Source organism: Ovis aries, chromosome 19 (genome assembly GCF_016772045.2).
Source record: "Ovis aries strain OAR_USU_Benz2616 breed Rambouillet chromosome 19, ARS-UI_Ramb_v3.0, whole genome shotgun sequence".
Taxonomy (NCBI): Eukaryota; Metazoa; Chordata; class Mammalia; order Artiodactyla; family Bovidae; genus Ovis; species Ovis aries.
In genome coordinates this window covers 1,827,340-1,848,329 of record NC_056072.1, presented here as the reverse complement: position 1 = coordinate 1,848,329, position 20,990 = coordinate 1,827,340, and the positions used below count along the sequence as shown (strand labels likewise).

Sequence of the window (20,990 nt, the reverse complement as noted above, 5' to 3'; positions counted from 1 at the left end):
TTGTTTAAAGTAACTTTTGTTTAGCAATATAAATTACTACTGAGTGTCTGTTAGTGTCCTTTAAGTTTTACTTATTTGTTGAAACTATTGTTGTTGTTGCTGTAGAGCATTCATTTATAAGAGTGTTCAACACTTTTCTGAACATAATTTTTCTAAACATAGTTTAAAGAATATATTGCAAAAACCTGTGCAACCACTACCCGTATCTACAAAGAGAACATTCCTTGAAACATAAATATCAGAATGATTTTCAAATTTTACTAATGGTCACCATTACTTACCTTGGAAATCGAATGCCACAATTATAAAATCAGTTAATTCTTTAAATTTTTTTTTTTTTTAAAGAAGCTGCTGCTGCTAAGTCGCTTCAGTCGTGTCTGACTCTGTGTGACCCCATAGACGGCAGCCCACCAGGCTCTCCCGTCCCTGGGATTCTCCAGGCAAGGACACTGGAGTGGGTTGCCATTTCCTTCTCCAATGTATGAAGGTGAAAAGTGAAAGTGAAGTTGCTTAGTCGTGTCAGACTCGCAGCAACTCCATGGGCTGCAGCCTACCAGGCTCCTCTGTCCATGGGATTTTCCAGGCAAGAGTACTGGAGTGGGCTGCCATTGCCTTCTCTGTCTAACAACCTGGGTAACTTGAATTAAGAGCAAAATATAATGTGCCAGAATAATAAGCCACAGTTATCACGGTGTCATCTAAATGTTCATTTTATGGGTCTGTTAATCAGCCTTTTAAAATACTTATAAAAACCTCAGCATAGAATTATGTAGCAAATCAGTTATTTGCCAGTCTGTTTTTCCTGAGCTTCCCTAGTGGCTCAGAGGTTAAAGCGTCTGCCTGGAATGCTGGAGACCCGGGTTTGATCCCTGGGTCGGGAAGATCCCCTGGAGAAGGAAATGGCAACCCGCTCCAGTACTCTTGCCTGGAGAATCCCATGGAGGGAGAAGCCTGGTAGGCTATAGTCCATGGAGTCGCAAAGAGTCGGACACGACTGAGTGACTTCACACTTCATTTTCCCTGAGCAGGAAGAAGCCCTGACAAATGGTTTTGGTTTTCTTTCTTTCCTTTTTTTCCAAAGTAATTTTAAAAGTTACAGAAGACTTGCAAGGATAGTACATGGTGTCCCCTGTATATACAGCTTTTTCTAATGTTAACGTTTTATTTAAGCATAAGTTTATGAAAATGAAGAAATTTCCCCGTTTTCCATAACCTTGCCACTTTGGAAGAGTAATAGTTACTAGTAGAACATCCCAGAATGTGGGTTTGTGTAATGTCCTACTGTGACGTGATACTCTCACAGGTCATAGGTGTGTGGGCAGCGTGCCACGTGTGATGGCCTCTCTCCCCTGTGGACAGGTGAGACCAGTGCACTACTGTTGGTGATGTTAACCCTGAACACAGGCTACGGTGGTGATCATAGCTTTTTATGTAGATCATAAATTTTGATAGATTTATTTTGGGGTCTTTTTGAGACCTACATTAAAAAAGAAATGATAGTTTAATCATTTCGTTCCGATATTGAGACCTGCACTTTTAGGTTGAAGTCTTCAGCTGAATGGAGCCATTGCTTTACAAAAAGAGTTGGAAAGAGACCCAAGTAAGTGTTCTGTATGTTTACTTCCTGAGATGGACAAAACGCGTCTTTCAAAATTGACTTTAAAAGTTTAGGCTTGCGAGGGCTTCTGCAGAGACTTTGATTTACCTAGAAGCTTGATTCTGTAAATTGCAAGCACTGGAGAGGGCAACATTTTCAGCAATAATTTTTTTAGTTCAGGTGTACCGTGACCCACGTGGTCCGCCACTTGGCTGTCACCCCCCATGCAGGTGAGATCCAGAGAGTGAAGAGAGCCACTTGGCTGTGGTCCTGGCCCCTTTGGTAACCCAGGCCTTTCACTCTTCATCCTTTGCACATCTTTAAATTTCACTATAAGGTATGAGGGAGAGAGTAGGTTTATCTCAGAGTCTCACTGAATAGGGCTTTGATGAAATAAAGTTGTGATGGAGAACACGAAAGGAGACAATAAAAGCAGGAAAAATAGTAAGGCTCCATCTCCCAGTCTCTGGATTCTAGCATATTGTTACTTATTTTATCTAGTCTTTCTAAGTTTCCAGCTCAGAATTCATTTTTATCTTGGGGTGTGGGGCCTTGTATGCCAAAACTCATTAGAACTAATTGGATTAACAACTTTGTAACTCACATTGCGCAGTGATACTTTAATTTCCACTTTTGGACAGTGTTCAGAAGAAAATAGTTTCACTAAAATAAACTGTAAGATCACTGAGTTTTATGCTTTTTTTTTCATTTTTCTTAATTGCAGTATAATTCAACATAATGTAAAATTTGCCATTTAAAAGTGCTTTTTTAGAATATTCACTATATTGTACAACCATCAAACCTTTATTTCCAGAATATTTTCATCATCCCCCAAAGAAACTCTCTGTAATTTTTTAAATGAATCTTCTATTGACGCTTAACTGGCCCACCGCACTGTTAGTGCCTGGTGCTCGTCACAGTGATTTGATGTGTCGCCAGATTCAGAGGGAAATGGAGAAAGTGGGGGAAACCACGAGCCCGTTCAGGTATGCCCTAAGTCAGGTCCCTTACGACTGTACAGTGGGAGTGAGAAGTAGGTTCCAGGATGAGATCTGATAGAGTGCCTAAAGAACTATGGACGGAAGTTCATGGCATTGTACAGGAGGCAGTAACCAAGACCCTCCCCAAGAAAAAGAAACGCAAAAAGGCAAAACGGCTGTCTGAGGAGGCCTTACAAATAGCTGAGAAAAAAAGAGAAGCTAAAGGCAAAGGAGAAAAGGAAAGATACACCCATTTGAATGGAGAGTTCCAAAGAATAGCAGGGAGAGAAAACAAAGCCTTCCTCAGTGATCAGTGCAGAGAAATAGAGGAAAACAATAGAGTGGGAAAGACTAGAGATCTCTTCAAGAAAATTAGAGATACCAACGGAACATTTCATACAAAGATGGGCACAATAAAGGACAAAAATGGTATGGACCTAACAGAAGCAGAAGATTTTAAGAGTTGGCAAGAATACATAGAAGAACTATACAAGAAAGATCTTAATAACCCAGATAACCATGATGGTGTGATCACTCACCTAGAGCCAGACATCCTGGAATGCGAAGTCAAGAGGACCTTAGGAAGCATCACTACGAACAAAGCTAGTGAAGGTGATGGAATTCCAGTTGAGCTATTTCAAATCCTAAAAGATGATACCATGAAGGTGCTGCACTCAATATGCCAGCAAACTTGGAAAACTCAGCAGTGGCCACAGGACTGGAAAAGGTCAGTTTTCATTCTAGTCCCAAAGAAAGGCAATATTCAAACTACCACCCAATTGTACTCATCTCACATGCTAGCAAAGAAAGTAATGCTCAAAATTCTCCAAGCCAGGCTTCAACAGTATATGAACCATGAACTTCTAGATGTTCAAGCTGGATTTAGAAAAGGCAGAGGAACCAGAGATCAAATTGCCAACATCCATTGGATCATTGAAAAAGCAAGAGAGTTCCAGAAAAACATCTACTTCTGCCCTATTGACTACACCAAAGCGTTTGACCCTATGGATCACAACAAGCTATGGAAAATTCTTCAAGAGATGGGAATACCAGACCACCCATCTGCCTCCTGAGAAATCTGTATGCAGGTCAAGAAGCAACAGTTAGTACTGGACATAGAACAACAGAGTGGTTCCAAATTGGGAAAGGAGTATGTCAGGCTGTATATTGTCACCCTGCTTATTTAACTTCTATGCAGAGTACATCATGAGAAACGCTGGGCTGGATGAAGCACAAGCTGGAATCAAGAGTGCCAGGAGAAATATCAATATCCTCAGATATGCAGATAACACCACCCTTATGGCAGGCAGTGAAGAGGAACTAAAGCACCTCTTGATGAAAGTGAAAGAGGAGAGTGAAAAACCTGGCTTAAAACTCAATATTCAAAAAACTAAGGTCATGGCATCCGGTCCCATCACTTCATGGCAAATAGATGGGGAAACAATGGAAACAGTTTATTTTGGGGGGCTCCAAAATCACTGCAGATGGTGACTGCAGCCATGAAATTAAAAGATACTTGCTCCTTGGAAGAAAAGCTATGACCAACCTAGACAGCATATTAAAAAGCAGAGACATTACCTTGCCAACAGAAGTCTGTCAAGTTAAAGCTATAGTTTTTCCAGTAGTCATGTATGGAAGTGAGAGTTGGACTGTAAAGAAAGATGAGTGCTGAAGAATTGATACTTTTGAACTGTGGTATTGGAGAAGACTCTTGAGAGTCCCTTGATTGCAAGAAGATCCAACCAGTGAAACCTAAAGGAAATCAGCCCTGAATAATCGTTGGAAGGACTGATGCTAAAGCTGAAACTAATACTTTGGCCACCTGATGCAAAGAACTCACTCATTGGAAAAGACCCTGATGCTGGGTAAGATTGAAGGCAGGAGGAAAAGGACGGCAGAGGATGAAATGGTTGGATAGCATCACCGACTTGATGGATGTGAGTTTGAGTAAGCTTCTGGAGTTGGTGATGGACAGGGAAGCCTGGGATCCATGGGGTCGCAAAGAGTCAGACACGACTGAGCGACTGAACTGAACTGACTTATTACAAATTGATCACCATGATAAGTCTAGTTACCATCTGTCATCATACAATCATTATATTTGTATGCTTTCATTTGGGATTTTTCTGATAATTTTTTTATAATAATTGAACATATGTGTCAGGCAACTCAAATTCTTTTTACTCTGTGCATATTTGTAAATGACTGAGAAATCACCATGAGTATTGTTTTGGGATTACAGATAAATTTTAGTGGGTAGGCATATTTACAAATGCAGAATCCATGAGTAATGAGAATTGATTACTTTCAAATCTCATCTAAAAATAAAGATCTTGAGTTGCTTGTGTTTTTTTTTATGACCACCTTACAGAAATTATTAGAAAAAGAATGCCCTGAACAGTTTATATTTCAACATTCACCATTTTATGTTGTAGAGAAAGCAGCTCTCTGCCAGATGGGTTTTGCACAGCTGCGGATGAGTTAGGCTTGTGGTCTCTATCCCCTTTCCCCTATCACAACTTTACACAGGAACTTTGAGCAATTTAAGAAACCAAGTTTCTCCTTCTCAGTGTTGGATATAATGCTGTGAGCTGCGACTGGCCTGATCGAGTTTCATTTAGTGCGCAAAGACCAGGGACTGCCTTTCATCACTTCTTCACGTTTAATTTTTTCATGGAAGTGTATAGTTGGTTTGCAGTGTTGTGCCAGTCTCTGCTGTGCAACAGAGTGACTCAGTCGTGCACATACGTGCATTCTCCTTTACTGTATATTCTGTTCCATTATAGTTTGTGACTGGATATTGTGCATAGTTCCTTGTGATATATAGGACCTTGTTGTTCATAACTGTGTTTTGGTCCGAATACAAAACTAGGATAATGCAGCATCAGAAGTAGCTTTTTCTATTCTAACAGTATATTATAACCTTGTTTTATTGCTTTTAAATCCAGTCTGACAATTTCCCCCCCTTTAATTAGAGTATTTGGCTTGTTTAAACTTAATGTATCTCTCATTAATTTGGACCTTACTAATTTGAGATTTTCAAAACTTAATAAATATTTACCACTATCCATTTGTGAATAATCATTATTAAAGCATATCTTAAGGGCCTCTACTAAGTAGGATTGACTGTAAATGAAAACATTGATGTCTACATAATATGATTTCAGGTGGGCCAAGGTCTTCTTTCTCAAAATTTCTTTTCAAACTTGCACATGAATACTTACAGAATATCTAGTATACTTAGATGTATATCTAGTATGCTTATATATGTATATCTAGCATGCTTATATATGTATATCTAGCATGCTTATATATGTATATCTAGTATACTTATATATGTATATTTAGCATGCTTATATATGTATATTTAGCATGCTTATATATGTATATCTAGTATGCTTATATATGTATATCTAGTATGCTTGGTAGTCGATGGCATTAGCCTTTGATGTAATATTTTATGTAGTGCTCTGTAAAATAAGAGAAGCAACAAGAGACTAACATTGTTATTTACATGAACTTGTATGAAATGCTTTTTCATCAAAGTAGAATTTGGTATTCTTTTGTTTATATTCCTTTTCCCTTTTTTGGAAACCTAATACTGGCAATGCTTGAAGATATTGTAAGTTTGGTTCCAGACCACTTAAAGTGAGTCACAGTAATTTTTTGGGTTTCCCAGTGCATATAAAGGTTATGTTCATGCTATATCATAGTTTATTAAATGTGCAATAACATTATGTCTAAAAAGCAAAGTATCTGCCTTAACTTACTACTACTACTACCACTAAGTCACTTCAGTCGTGTCGGACTCTGTGCGACCCCATAGACGGCAGGCAGCCCATCAGGCTCCTCCGTCCCTGGGATTCTCCAGGTAAGAACACTGGAGTGGGTTGCCATTTCCTTCTCCAGTGCATGAAAGTGAAAAGTCAAAGTGAAGTTGCTCAGTCGTATCTGACTCTTAGCGACCCCATGGACTGCAGCCTACCAGGCTCCTCCATCATGGGATTTTCCAGGCAAAAGTACTGGAGTGGGGTGCCAGTGCCTTCTCTGGCCTTAACTTAAAAAATACTTTATTGCTAAAAAATGCTAACCATCACTTAAACCTTCAATGTGTCATAATCTTTTTGTTGGCAGAGGGTTTGGACTTGATGTGGGTGGTGGTTGCTAAAGGTTGGGATAAATTTCTTAAAATAAGACAACAATAAAGTCTGCCACCTTGATTATTCACAAATGATTTCTCTGTACCCTGCAGTACTGTGATAGCATCTGACCCATAGTAGAATGTCTTTCAAAATTAGAGTCAGTCCTCTCAAGCCCTTTTACTTTTATCAAATAAGTTGATGGAGTCCTCCAGTTCCTCTGTTGTCATTTCAACAAGCTTCACAGCAGCTTCGCTGAAGTGGGTTTTATCCAAAGAAACCGCTCATTTTCCTCATGAGTAGGAAGCAGGCCTTTGTCCCTTCAGACTCTGCCCGGAGGCGCAGCGGTTCGCTTCCGTCTCCCGGCTCCTCTGCTAAACCTGCTCTTCTGCTGTCTCCACCGCATCCGCAGTGCCTACTTCCACTGGAGGCTCGAGCCCCTCAAAGTCACCCGGGAGGGTGGGAGTCAACTTCTTCAAAAACTCCTCTCTTAATGTTGATACTTTGACCTCTTCCCATGAATCTTGAATGTTCCTCATGGCAGCTAGAACGGTGAATCCTTTCCAGAAGGTTTTCAATTGATTTTGCCCAGATTTATTGGAGGAATCACTACCCATGGTGACTGTAGCCTTAGAAAATATATTTCTTAAATAATAAGACTCGAAAGTTGAAATGACTGCTTGACTCATGAGCTGCAGAATGGATGTTGTGTTACCAGGCATGAAAATACCATTAACCTCTTTGTCCATCTCCACCAGCGCTCTTGGGTGTCCAGATGTTGTGTGAATGAACAGTCAGATTTTGAAAGTGATTTTTTTCTGAGCAGTAGATCTCAACAGTGGGCTTAAAATGTTTAGTAAAGTGTGTTGTCCAGAGAAGGCAATGGCAGCCCACTCCAGTACTCTTGCCTGGAAAATCCCATGGATGGAGGAGCCTGGTGGGCTGCAGTCCATGGGGTCGCTAAGAGTCGGACACGACTGAGCGACTTCACTTTGACTTTTCTCTTTCATGCGTTGGAGAAGGAAATGGCAACCCACTCCAGTGTCCTTGCCTGGAGAATCCCAGGGACGGGGAGCCTGGTGGGCTGCCGTCTGTGGGGTCGCATAGAGTCGGACACGACTGGAGCGACTCAGCAGCAGCAGCAGCAGCAGCAGCAGCAGCAGAGTGTGTTGTCAACTGACGTGCTGTCATCTAGGCTTCGTAAAACCTATGATGGAAAAGAATCTGAAGCTGTACAGCTGAGACTAGCATACTGTTATAATTCAGCTAGAGTTAAAGAGAATAAATAAAAGAAATGGCCCTAGGCTTTCAGATGGTAAAAGAGCATCGGTTTCAGCTTCACGTCACCAGCTGCATTAAAGAGTCAGCCAATCCTCTGAAGCTTTGAAACCAAGTACTGACTCCCTCTAGCTGTGAAAGTCCCAGTTGGGATCTTCTTCAGAAAGCTGTCTCATCTACATCCTGTCCAGACCACTAAAACTTTCTCCATATCAACAGTAAGGTCATTTCAGTTTCTCATCATTTGTGTGTTCACTAGAGTAGCATTTTTAATTTCCTTCAAGAACTTTCTTTTGTACCCACTTCTTGGCAGTTTGGCACAAGAGGCCTGGCTTTAGGCCTCTCTTGGTTTTCAACATGCCTTCCTTACTGAGCTTAATTATTTCTAACTTCCGATTTGAAGTAAGAGACATGTGACTCTTTCACTTGACTCCTTGGAGGCTGTTGTAAGGCTGTTGCTTGGCCTGTTTTCAGCCTCGCTCTGTCTCAGGGAACAGGGAGGCCCGAGGAGGAGCGAGGTGGGGGAAGGGCCACCATGGAGCCTCAGGACACACACATTTACCAAGGAAGCTTGCCGTCCTGTGCGGGGCATGGCTTGTGGCGCCCTCAAAGAATCGCAGTGACCACAGCAAAGACCACTGATCACAGATCGCCATAATAAATATAACACTAGCGGAGAAGCTTGAACCATTGCCAGAGTTACTACCAAAGGCTGACCGGAGAGGGAGTCCGGAGAGGTGCTGTCGGGGAGATGGTGCCCATAGGTTGGCTCAGTGCAAGGTTGCCACAAACCTTCAGTTTGTAAAAAGCAGGGTGACTGTGAAATGAGACCTGCTAGTAACGTTTCTGAACGTCTTACCAGGCCATCGAGCTGTATACATTGGTGTTCACGTCCCGTTTAGTAAAGAGAGTCGCCGGCGTCACAGGCATCGTGGACACAAGCATCACCACCGGAGGAGGAAAGACAAGGACTCGGACAGAGAGGATGGACGGGAGTCTCCTTCTTATGGTAAGAGAAGTGGGAAGTTCTTTCCTGGGAAGTTCTCCACCAACGCTTTAAGGTTCTTTCCTGGAAATTTTATTTTTAAATAAACATTTCCTTTTAAAAATCATATTTCTATAATAATTTAGACATTATATGCATTGAAGAATAGTAATTGAAGTAAGAATATTTTTTTCTTTAAGAAAAATGCTTAGTTTATAGCTTAAGATCTACTTGAGATGGGTGAAAAAAGTAAGGGATTTTGGTTTCTTTATTGTATTCTAGCCTTGGAACTGTAAATGCTGAGTGTTGGCACTTCAAATTCAGTTTAGGAGGGTTTCGATTTCCTTTTCTGTATTATATGTTTTGTTATTTACATATGCAATGAACAAAATATCTGGAATCCTTAGGCTCCTGGAAGAGATTGAAATTTTTAAGAGTTTTCATTTTTAAGTACATTTTTTGACCAGAAGATTTTATCCTACGCTGGATTACTTGGTTTTCTGTGGGGGGGGGGGGGGGGGGAGCGTGCTTTGATTAGATAGTATATCTTTAGAAAGACAAGACTTTCTGTTTGAGAGCAGCGCAATAAAGAAGTGCCAGCAGACACAGTAAATGTTGGGAATCTTACAAAGGAAAACAGGCATATAGTAGAGAAAAGAAAATTAATAGCATCTGATAATAATGATAGCTAGTGATTTAAGTGGCCGTGAGAGCTGGAGAGGCGAGAACCGGAAAGAGTGGCTGTGCAGCCTGAGCAGGGGCCTCAGACGTGCGCGCAGCCGGCAGCCAGGGCGTCAGTGGCTTTTGAGGACATCATGGCCCTCGTGGCTGTGTACACCATAGGTCCTGAGTGTGTGCTCTCAGGAGCCAAGTGAGCTGCGCCCCATGGGCACTTGTGTGCTACGCTAAAAAAAGGTTTTGTCGAAGAGTGAAAGAATTATTGTGTGTTATACAGCTTATGTCATGACTGAAGGAAGGGAAATACTGATGGCCTAGTAAAATGCTAACTGCTCTTTCTGTGAAGTATTCCACTAGGCCCTTGACATATGCCCTTTGATTTAATCTTCTCATCATTAAAAAATACTAAAGATTGATATTATGTTTTCATCGTCTAGATGGATAAGCCTCAACTTAGAGAGGCTGCATGATGGGCATCTCTCATGATGGGCATCTCTCACCAGTCCTAAGAGACACTGGCAGCCTGATAAACTGTATCAATATTAAGGGGTCGCATAGCCACAAAAGATGACGTCGCCAGCCGAGGGAAAGTTGATGCTCATTTCAGAAAGGCTCGCTAGTGGACTCTGATGCTGTTGGTAGTGGAGAAGTGTCTTGCTGGGCTTCCCAGGTGGCTCAGTGGCATAGAATCTACCTGCCAAGGGGGAGACATGAATTCAGTCCCTGGGTCGGAACACCCTCCTGGAGAAGGAAATGGCGACCCACTCCGATATTCTCATCTGGAGAATCCAGTGGACAGAGGAGCGTGGCAGGCTCCGTACAGTCCTTGGCGTGGCAGAGAGTCAGATGTGACTGAGCAAGTATTCTGCTATTCCATGTGATGAGCCATCCAGCTTAGAGTATTTTACTTTGTGAGTAGATGAACATGCTTTTTTAGTTCATTCCGAGTAAAAAGGTGTACAATATTTTTTAATAGAAAAGTTTTTTTACTAAATTATGTTTATATGTTCACTTGGCTAGGCGATTTAGTAAACTTTCAAGCTGAGTCTATATTTGAAGTCTAAATATAGTGGTTTGAAAAATATATTTGGTGGAGAAAATATTTGTAACTTTTTCATGGAGTTATTATGCCTAGAAAAGTTTTATGTCACAGAAGTGGGTTTATTTTGGTTTCAACTGCCAGTCTGTATCCTAGAAATGGCTGTGAATGAAGTGGCTTCTTTCCTCCCCTGACTCTCTAAAAAGAGATTATGCTGGTCTGCTGCTTCTGGACATGATGGAATAATAGGAATTGAATTTGCATTCCAATTTTAAATAGCTAGAAAACTGCACAGAGTGTTTGAAATAGTAATTTTCAGACGCTGGACAGCAGGCAGCATAGGACACTGAGCTCTGTGAGAGGGGAAGCGGTGAGATGGGCCCTGTGGCTCCTGAGCTCATCAAGCTAGGTGGTTCCCAGGCTGCCACATGAGGAGCGGGGGCAGAACCTCGCAGCTCTCAGGGTTGAGGAGGTAGGCTGGGACTGGGGAGGCCTCCAATGGTAGCATTTAAGATGTAGAGTGCCAGAGAATAGAGAGCCGCACCTAGAGGGCTCCAAAGGTCTGAAGAAGGGCACTGTTCAGTCTTCGGCTGAGTACTCGCCTGGGTGTGTGTGTGACGGAAAACCGTCTGGGGCTTGCCGACCACCAGCAGAAAGCAGGCGCAGGAAGTAGATCCTGGATTCCACGCGAGGACTGGGCACAGGTGTGTTCCCACCGCCCTGAGGGCAGAGGCCTCAGAAAGGATTGACTGAGGTTTACACTCAAGACTGCAGTGAATCTACTATAAAAAATTTTTTTAAAGCAGGTCTTGAAAGAATTGAATTGACCTTAAAGTTTCTGCATGTCAGAACAAACTCTAGTACTACTAAAAGAAATACAGTACAACCTAGCATTTAACCATGTGAAGTGCACAATATCTGACATTCACAGCTTATTTGAAATATAGTGAAGTAGGAAAGTAGGCATAACCAAGAGAAAACTGAATCCGTAGGAACAGATCCAGAAACGACAGACTGAATGGAATTCTAAAGCAAGCGTGTTACAGCAGTATAATAAATGCTCTTTATAGGATCAGAGGGGGAGAGAAAAACAGACTGATGAGGAGGGAGGCTGAAACATATGAAAGCCCCAAATGGAACTTCTGCACATGAAAAATACCATATTTGAAATGAATAGTACAGCAGATAAGATTAACAGATGATTTGACATCACAGAACAAGAAAGATTAGTGATTTTTGAAGAGATTGTGATAGAAACTAATCAAAATGAAACAGAAAAAAAGCTGAAAAACCAATAAACAGCATCAGCAATTTGTCAGACAATATCAGTTCAGGTAGTCTAACATATATATAATTGGAGTGCCAGAAAAGTTTCCAAACGTAATTAAAACTCTGAACTCACGGGTCCAAGGAGTTCAGCAAAGCCCAAGGAGAAGAAACACGAAGAAAACCACCCAAAGTCACAATTATCAAACTGCTGAAACCAAGATGTACCAGTCCTACATAGCTTCAAAACCCATGAAGCAAAAACTGATAAAATTGGAAAGCAAGAAATTGACAAGTGTAGTTGGAAATAACAACTTTCCTTCCTCAGTAATGGATAAAACAAGTGAACAAAAAATCAGTAAGGATGTGGAAAACCTAAGTAACACTGCCAGGCTGATAGTCACGTGCATAGAACTCAACCACAGCAAAATACATGTTCTCTGCAAGTGCATATTGAAGATTTACCAAGATCACGTTCTAGGCCATAAAACAAGTCAGCACATTTGAAGAGACTGAAAGTATATTCTCTGACCACAATAGAATTAAACTAGAAACATACTGAGGTAAATACCCAGATATTTGGAAATTAAATGCAAAGCTTCTCAGTAACTCATGGGTTAAATGCAATCACAATAGAAGTCAGAAAGTATCTTGAATTCATGAAAATGAAAACCCAGTATAGGCAGTAACTGAGAGGACATTCTTCAAAGTGAGGACATAGTTTTGACATGCACAGGTTTCATTTAGCATGGCTCTCTGCAAAGTGAGGATGTCTATATTTTGAAATTTGTCAGGTGTAGCTGAAGCAGTGCTTAGAGAAAAATGTATAGCATTTTATCTTTATATTAGAAAAAAGGAAAGACCTAATCAGTGATTTAAGCTTGTAACTTAAGAAATTAAAGGAACAAGCAGAGCAAATTAAACCAAAATAAGGAAATCATTGAAATGAGAGCAAAAATGAATTAAACAAAAAATTAGACCAATATTAGCAAAAATCAATCAGACTGAAATCTGGTTCTTTGAAAAGATCAGTAAAATTGATAAATCTAAATAGCCAGACTGATCATGTCAGAGGAAAAAAGATACAAATGACCAGCAGTAGAAATTTTCAGTACAGATTCTACAGATTAAGGAGGGAGTATTATGAATGGTTCTATGCCAACAAAATTGATACTTCAGATTAAATGAGGAAGTTTCTTAGGATTACATGCTATTAAGCAGAAATGGGTAACTTGAATTACCCTACATGTAGAAAAAGAAATTGAATTTGTAGTCTCAGATATTCCCATGATGAAAATTTTCTCCTCCGTACATAGCAACATATAAAAGTAAGAAATAACACAAACTCTGCCTGATTATTAAAGATGACAAAACTAGGAATTGCAAACTAGGAATATTAGAAAACTTCCTCACTTTCCAGTCATCTTGTGAAGCCAGCATTACCCTGGTACCAAAACTTGATAAAGATGTTGTAAGAGAATAAAACTGCACACTAATTGTTTCTCACAAATGTAGATTCAGAAGTCCTTAAGAAAATAAACACATCCTTTTCCCACCAATATTTAAGAGAGCTAACCCGTCATGACAGAGTATGCTGAGTAGCGGCCCCCACCTTGTCTGCGTCCCTAATGTCCGAAGTCTGTGAGTGTCAACCTTATTTAGCAAAGGTGAATTTACAAATGTAACTAAATTAAAGGATTCTGAGTAGCGGAGATCCTGCTGGATTAATGGAGATGGGCCAGATCTAATCACAAGGAGTCAGAAGATCAAAGCAGACCGTGGTGGTATTGATACAGTGGGGAGGGGTGCAGACCCCGGGAATGCAGGCAGCCTCCAGAACCTGGAGCCTCCAGGAAGAGCCGTCCCTCTGGTTTTAGCCCTGCATACAGCCCATTTTGGACTGTGGTCTCCACAACTATAAGAGAGTAAATTGATGTTATTTAAGGCACCGAATTTGTGACAGTTGGCTATAGCAGCAATAGGAAATCGATAAACAAGTGGAAATTCAGGGTCGTTTTTAAAATTTAAACATCTGTATCAATGTAAACTTATTAACAGTGTAAAGCAGAAAAACCCTATGTAATCATATCAATAAGACAGCAAAATTCCACCCCCCATTCATGATAAAATTCCCCTAACATACTAGGAATATTAGGAAACTTCCTCAGTGTGATAGGAGCTTCTAGAAATGCGGGTGGGAGACTGAATTTTCTCCCCATGAATTGGGAAAAAGCAGGCTGGCCTCTCTCGCCACTTCTGTTCAGCATGGTACTGGCACACGTCGCAAGAGAGAAATGAGATACATCCAGAAGATGACCGAAGATGTAAAATTGTCTTTCTTCACAATTACAGAATCACATATGTAGCAAATCCTAAGCAATCTACAAAGCTACAAAAATACGTAAGTTTAACAAGGTTGCAGGATACAAAATCAGGGTACAAGATCAACTGTATTTCTGTATAAGAGCAATGAGCAATCAGAAAATGAACTAAATACAGACACAGTAGCACCAGAAAGACTATTTGGGGACACATTTACAAAAGATGTGTAAGACCTAACTGTTGGAAGACTCGGGTGTTAGGAGTCCAGTCACCGTGGTTTTGCCGTGTGTTGGTCCCAGAATATCCCTTCACTGGGAGGAGCCAGGCCGTGTGCGCACTGTGCAGGTTTGCATTCCGTGCTCCTCTTCCCCGTTCACGTTTCCCTCTTTCCGGTGTTTTTCCTGTTGACTAGCTTCCTCTGTGTTCTGTGTCTCTTAATCTCGTGTGTTTTTGTCTTGTCATTAATGCATTTCGTATAACCTCCTCCTTGCATCTGACTTTTCCTTTAAAAGTGCTACTTCTAATCTGCTTTGTAACCTGTTTTAATTTCCCTGTTGGGGTTTTAAGTTCCTGGAGGTTTGCTTACTTAGATGTAAAATTTGAATTTGACATCCTCTCTCATATTTGGAAGAATTTGATTTTGTTTTTAATTGATGCTTGTTGTTGTATGCTTATGTGTTTATCCTGGAGTCCCTGGGCTTTCAGCTGTTCTGGGCTAGAATGTATGTTAATTTCTTGGTTGGGAATCCTGTACCACACAGATAAACTCAGAGGCCATGAGTGGCAGTGACCTGTCCTACATCTCTGGCCTCAGAGACAGACTTGCTTTTCCATAATAGTAAGAAAAGGAGTTTTGCGTTTTCTCTTTTTTTTTTTTTTAACTCAGGGATTTTTTTTTTTTAACTTTTGAACTTTAATTAACTATTTTAAATGTTGTATGTTGTCTAACGTTTCCGTCTGTTTTTGGTGAGGGAAAAGTCCTGTTTTTATGCAGAGTGTTTTCTTGGTTTTGGATGTTGCTTACTTTGTTTTTACAGAAGTTTGTTGACGATTAGTGTGAGTTATCTTTAACATACGGTTTTTCTTTTCCATCTGTAGAGGTGATCTTTCTGTGAAATTGTTTTGTTCCAGATTGTTGGCCCTTATTTCCTTTCAGAATGGTATTATTTTTATTATTAAATTGTATTATTTTATTATTATCAGAAGAAATTTGTTTTAATGGAAGATATTTGTAAGAAAACAGTGAGTAGAGAATTTCCTCACTTCTGGAAATTCTGTATTTAATTGACCTTTGTATTAATTGAGGAAGATTTTTGAGTGTGTGTCTTTAAATTCTGATTTTTGTCAAGACACGCCATCCCAGAGAGTCCAGTTCATCCTCGGCACCGAGGACGACGATGAAGACCACATCCCCCACGACCTCTTCACGGAGATGGACGAGCTCTGCTACAGAGACGGAGAGGAGTATGAATGGAAGGAAACTGCCAGGTGGTGATGCTCTCGACGCTTTCACCTGCTGCTCCTTGTCTTCTTTTAGTAATGAAGACATAAAGTTGAAATTATGAGACACACAACGGTTTAAAACAATGAGCAGAGAATTTCCTTGTGTCCAGAAATTCAGGATTTAATTTTTCTCTTTATTCTCATAATTTGTTTCATTAAATAAGTCTTAATACCGTAATAGAACATGAAAGGAATTACGTTAACTGTAGATTTTCATGTCTTTAATTAGAGAAAAACTCTGAGAAGACATTTTGCATATTTAAAGTTTAAAATAAGATTGGAAGTTGACACGATGGAATTCCAGAGTTTGTTACCATAGACTTACTGTTGTGGTAGCTGGAATAGAAAGAGGAACTGCCAAGATCTAGTGACTCTCAACATTACAGACCATTAGCTTAATTTGTAAAAGTGTGTAGAAAAATTTTGTTTTCGTGATGGTGATCTTTTTTTCTCTTTAGAAGAACATGCTTGCATTTATCATATTTAACAGAATCACCACTATTTGTAACATATCTGTATACATTATACGTTTCAGATGGCTGAAGTTTGAAGAGGACGTTGAAGATGGTGGTGACCGGTGGAGTAAACCTTATGTGGCAACTCTGTCTTTACATAGTCTTTTTGAGCTGAGAAGTTGCATCTTAAATGGAACAGTCATGCTGGATATGAGAGCAAGCACTCTCGATGAAATAGCAGGTGACAGCAAAGTGTCTTCTGTATGTTTAAATTGCGGTGAAGTTGAGATAAATAAGGAAAACAAAGTGGAATTCTAGGCCGTTGATTTGATGGTTTCATGTTGAGCTTCCATTCTGTGCAGGGCAGTATGAAGAGATAGACGTAAATAACCCTTTTTATCCCTGGTAAGTTTGGAGTCTGAAAGATGGACTGAGACAGATGTAGCTACAGTGTCAAGAAGACTGACTCGTGCCATAAGCAGGATCCGGAGTCTGTTCTTTGGCGGTGCAGAGGAAGGAGCTTTTCGTTTCCTTGTTTCTGGACCCTGGTATCTGGGGAGACCTAGAAAGTACATTAACTGTACAACGTATCCATAGAATGTGAGCACGTGGCAGCAAGGGGAAGGTGTCGTGAGAGGAAAGACAGTGTTCTGAGGAGGAAGAGAAAGAAGAGAAGGCTGGAAAGTACCAACAGGTGTGATCTCAGGAAGGTCAGTTCTCTGTGAGTGTACAGATTTCTTGAGATTTGCGGGAAAATAAATTAGAGGTGAGTTACGACTATCCTTGAATTACTGGATTAAGAAATTGGTTTTGATTTGATAAGCATTTTGGTTTTCAGTGATTTTTAAGTACGAGAATATTACCAGATGTGGAACAACTGACTGGTTCAGTATTGGGAATAGGATACAACAAGGCTGTATATTCTCACCTTGTTTATTTAGCTTACATGCAGAGTACAACATGTGAAATGCTGGGCTGGATGAATCACAAGTTGAATTTAAGATCACCAAGAGAAATATCAATAACCTCAGATATACAGACGGAGAAGGCAATGGCACCCCTCTCCAGTACTCTCGCCTGGCAAATCCCATGGACGGAGGAGCCTGGTGGGCTGCAGTCCATGGAGTCGCGAAGAGTCGGACACAACTGAGCGACTTCACTTTGACTTTTCACTTTCATGCATTGGAGAAGGAAATGGCAACCCACTCCAGTGTTCTTGCCTGGAGAATCCCCGGGACGGCGGAGCCTGGTGGGCTGCGGTCTATGGGGTCGCACAGAGTCGGACATGACTGAAGTGACTTGGCAGCAGCAGCAGATACGCAGATGATACCACTCTAATGGCAGCAAGTGAAGAGGAACTAAAGAGCCTCTTGATGAGGGTGAAAGAGGAGAGTGAAAAAAGCTGGCTTAAAGCTCAACATTCAGAAAACTAAGATCTTGGCATCTGGTCCTACCACTTCATGGCAAGTAGAAGGGGAAAAAGTGGTGATAGTGACAGATTTGATTTTCTTAGCCTCCAAAATCACTGCAAACAGTGACTGTAGCCATGACACTAAAGTGTGTTTACTTGGAAGGAAAGCTTTGCCGAAAAGGTCCGTCTAGTTAAAGCTATGGTTTTCCCAATAGTCATGTATGGCTGTGAGAGTTGGACCATAAAGAAAGCTGAGTGCCAAAAAATTGATAATTTCGAAGTGTGGTGCTGGAGTAGACTCTTGAGAGTCCCTTGGACTGCACGGAGATCAAACTAGTCAATCCTAAAGGAAATCAACCCCTGAATATTCACTGGAAGGACTGATGCAGAAGCTCCGATACTTTGGCCACTTGAAGCGAAAAGCCGACTCATTAGAAAAGATCCTGATGCTGAGAAAGATTGAAGGCAAAGGGAGAAAAGGGCGACAGAGGATGAGATGGTTGAATAGGATCACCAACTCAGTGGGCATGAATTTGAGCAAACTCTGGGAGATAGTGAGGGACCGGGGAGCGTGGTGGGCTACAGTCGGTGAGGTCACAAAGAGTCGGACACAGCTGAGGACGGAACAGCAACAGTGATCTCGGTGTGTGTCCGCAGGGTTATTCTGGGAGGGTGGGTAGGGTGGCTTTGGGTTAGAACAGGTTAGAAGCCAGGAGGTTGTTTATTCTCTCGGAATGTCTCAGCAAGAAATGCCAGCAGCCTAAAGTGTGGCAGGTGGCACCAGTGGAAATGGAGAGAGAGAGCAAAAAGGTGGCTGTGATAAAGCTACCTGGTCACTAGCTGAAGTTGCTCAAAGCCAAAATCAAGTTCAGTAGTGATAAACTTTATAGTGGGACTGACTACCAGTATAGTCACCTCGATAAAAAAGAAAAAGCTATCGTATTTGATTTTCAAGAGAACCGTAACTTTGTTAGAATTTCTCAGGCTGGAAATACTTTGATGTTAGCAGATTGTTAATTTGACCTTGTGCTGCAAACCTGTAAGTTATCAGAGTCCTTAACTTTCTTGCCCTCTATAAATGACTAGGAAAGCGATTTGGGAATTAGAAATACTAAATTTAGGTGAATGTAGTATGTCTTACCTTGGCTTTCCGGTGACCACATAATACAGTATATCTCAGTAAACGCATAGTCCAGCTCTCACATGGATGGCAGCATATGGTTGTGGTCTTACTGTTAGAGTTTACCTGCTAGTTGGATCCCTTACAGTTTTTCTCTGAGGAATCTTACAGATTTGAAGGCTTGACTCTGCCTTCAAGTTAGTGGCGCTGTTAAAAAATATTTATATCAGTGTGTACTTTGTAAATTAAAAATAGTCCAGACAGCACAGTAGCATATAGAATGTCCCCACACCCCCTCACAGCCTGATACGTACGTTTTCCACAGAGCCACTGCTTCGTATTTTATCTGTTCGGTTACTCGCCGGTTTTCTGCCTCTGGATGAGTGAGGGCAGAAGCTCAGTCTGCTTCGTTAATTGCTGTGTTGCTAACACATAGTAGGTGCTCAGTGAATAGTTAATTATTGAATGAATGAGTACAGATATTCATCTACAGTTTTGGAGAAAAATATGAGATGAAGCCATAACATTCCTTCATTTCTGAGGAAACCAGTATTATTTAAATATCCAGTTTAACGGAATTTATTATATACGTATCAGTAAAGCACCTTCAGCTATATAGGAAGGTTCTTGGTGTGTAACAGTAGCTTTTTAGTAAATGATAGTGTTTATTAAAATCAAAGTCTCTATTAATATGTTCGCTTTCGTTGGATAGTGTTCATACTTACCATTATGCATCCGTTATTAAATGTTAGAAGAGAGTGTTCATACTTACCATTATGCATCCGTTATTAAATGTTAGAAGAGAGTGTTCATACTTACCATTATGCATCCGTTATTAAATGTTAGAAGAGAATAATGCTTTTGAGAGCTATGTAAGAGTCATATTTTCCTGGTAAGATTTCATTTACCATTTATTATATGTTATATAATATATATAATATATTATATATTATATATTATAGTCATCCAGGTGCTAATTTTATTTAGTAACGATTGTTATCTGTGTATTTTTCTTTGCCTAGATATGGTACTGGACAACATGATCGCCTCTGGCCAGTTGGACGAATCCATCAGAGAGAATGTCAGAGAAGCCCTTCTAAAGAGGCACCACCATCAGAATGAGAAGAGGTTCACCAGCCGGATCCCCCTAGTTCGATCTTTTGCAGACATAGGCAAGAAACATTCTGACCCTCACTTGCTTGAAAGGAACGGTGAGATAAGTTGTGGTGTCCAATTTTTCTAACACTTTACTAACAGCATTCCAGCTTGTTAGAGTTAGCATTTGGGAAAAGAAACTCATTTTTTGTAGATAATTACGTAGGTCTTTTATCTTTTTAATTCTTCTTTCAAAAAATAATAGTAGTATTTGTGCATTTAAGTATTTCATTTCTGAAATGTGTTTATAATGTGGCAGAATTATCTGTAGAAATTACTTAGATGAGAAAATTAAGCATTTATTCTGTTAAAATGGGACATTGAAGTATTGGTAATATTTAAACACTACTGTAGGCTTCCCTCATAGTTCAGTTGGTGAAGAATCTGCCTGTAGTGCAGGAGACTCCGGTTCGATTCCTGGGTCAGGAAGATCCCCTGGAAGGGATAGGCTACACACTCCAGTATTCTTGGGCTTCCCTTGTGGCTCAGCAGGTAAAGAATCTGTCTGCAATGTGGGAGACCTGGGTTCTGTCCCTGGGTTGGGAAGATCTCCTGGAGAAGGGAAAGGCTACCCACTCCAGTATTCTAGCCTAGAGAATTCCATGGACTGTATAGTCCATGGGGTTGCAAAGAGTCGGACATGACTGAGCGACTTTCATTTTCTTTCAGACACTACACTGTATGTAACCCTGATTACTCTCCTCCTTGCTTTTTTGTTTCTGTTCAAGAATTCTTGTATGGTTGGTATAAGAGCTGTAAATTGCTATCTATAAATTTAGTTTAATCTTTTGAAAATTCAAAGTCTTGTGTTTGGACGTTTAATATTAGATTTTTCCTAAGTTTTTTTTTTTTTCTCCTGAGTAGACTATACTTGCTGGGTATAAACAGTATTTTGGAGCTGGTTTGCTTTTAATTTTCCCAGCTTTTTATTGACCTAATTTGTAAAAGGTTTTTGTACTTGTTCCTATTGTATGATGTCTTCAAGTCACGGAGAGTGGCACAGAGCCACGTCCACTCACGCTTCAGCAGTGGGTTGTGGGGACGTGGGGAGACTGTTGGGGT

General features: G+C 40.5%; 2 protein-coding genes across 20 annotated transcripts in view; both read left to right on the top strand.

The window, feature by feature from the left end:
- LOC132658160 (uncharacterized) lies at positions 1–12,957 on the top strand. Its single transcript, XM_060402063.1, has 2 exons — positions 1–6,365; positions 7,824–12,957. The coding sequence occupies exon 1, from the start codon at positions 2,643–2,645 to the stop codon at positions 3,648–3,650; it is 1,008 nt and encodes a 335-aa protein (XP_060258046.1). The 5' UTR covers positions 1–2,642; the 3' UTR covers positions 3,651–6,365; positions 7,824–12,957.
- The window catches only part of SLC4A7 (solute carrier family 4 member 7), a 124,862-nt gene that overhangs the window by 43,088 nt on the left and 60,784 nt on the right, over positions 1–20,990 (top strand). For 15 of the 19 annotated variants that reach the window (XR_009597328.1, XM_060402059.1, XM_042235762.1 and 12 more), the window contains 4 exons: positions 8,857–9,003; positions 15,634–15,772; positions 16,323–16,483; positions 19,796–19,984. Coding sequence is in view for 18 of the 19 variants with exons in the window: in XM_042235762.1 (XP_042091696.1) it covers positions 8,857–9,003; positions 15,634–15,772; positions 16,323–16,483; positions 19,796–19,984 (636 nt within the window). In the remaining variant the exon portion in view is untranslated. Of the gene's footprint in view, positions 1–8,856; positions 9,004–15,633; positions 15,773–16,322; positions 17,706–19,795; positions 19,985–20,990 lie in introns of those variants that run through there. The other 4 variants (XM_060402057.1, XM_060402053.1, XM_060402051.1 and 1 more) reach the window with 2 other exon arrangements.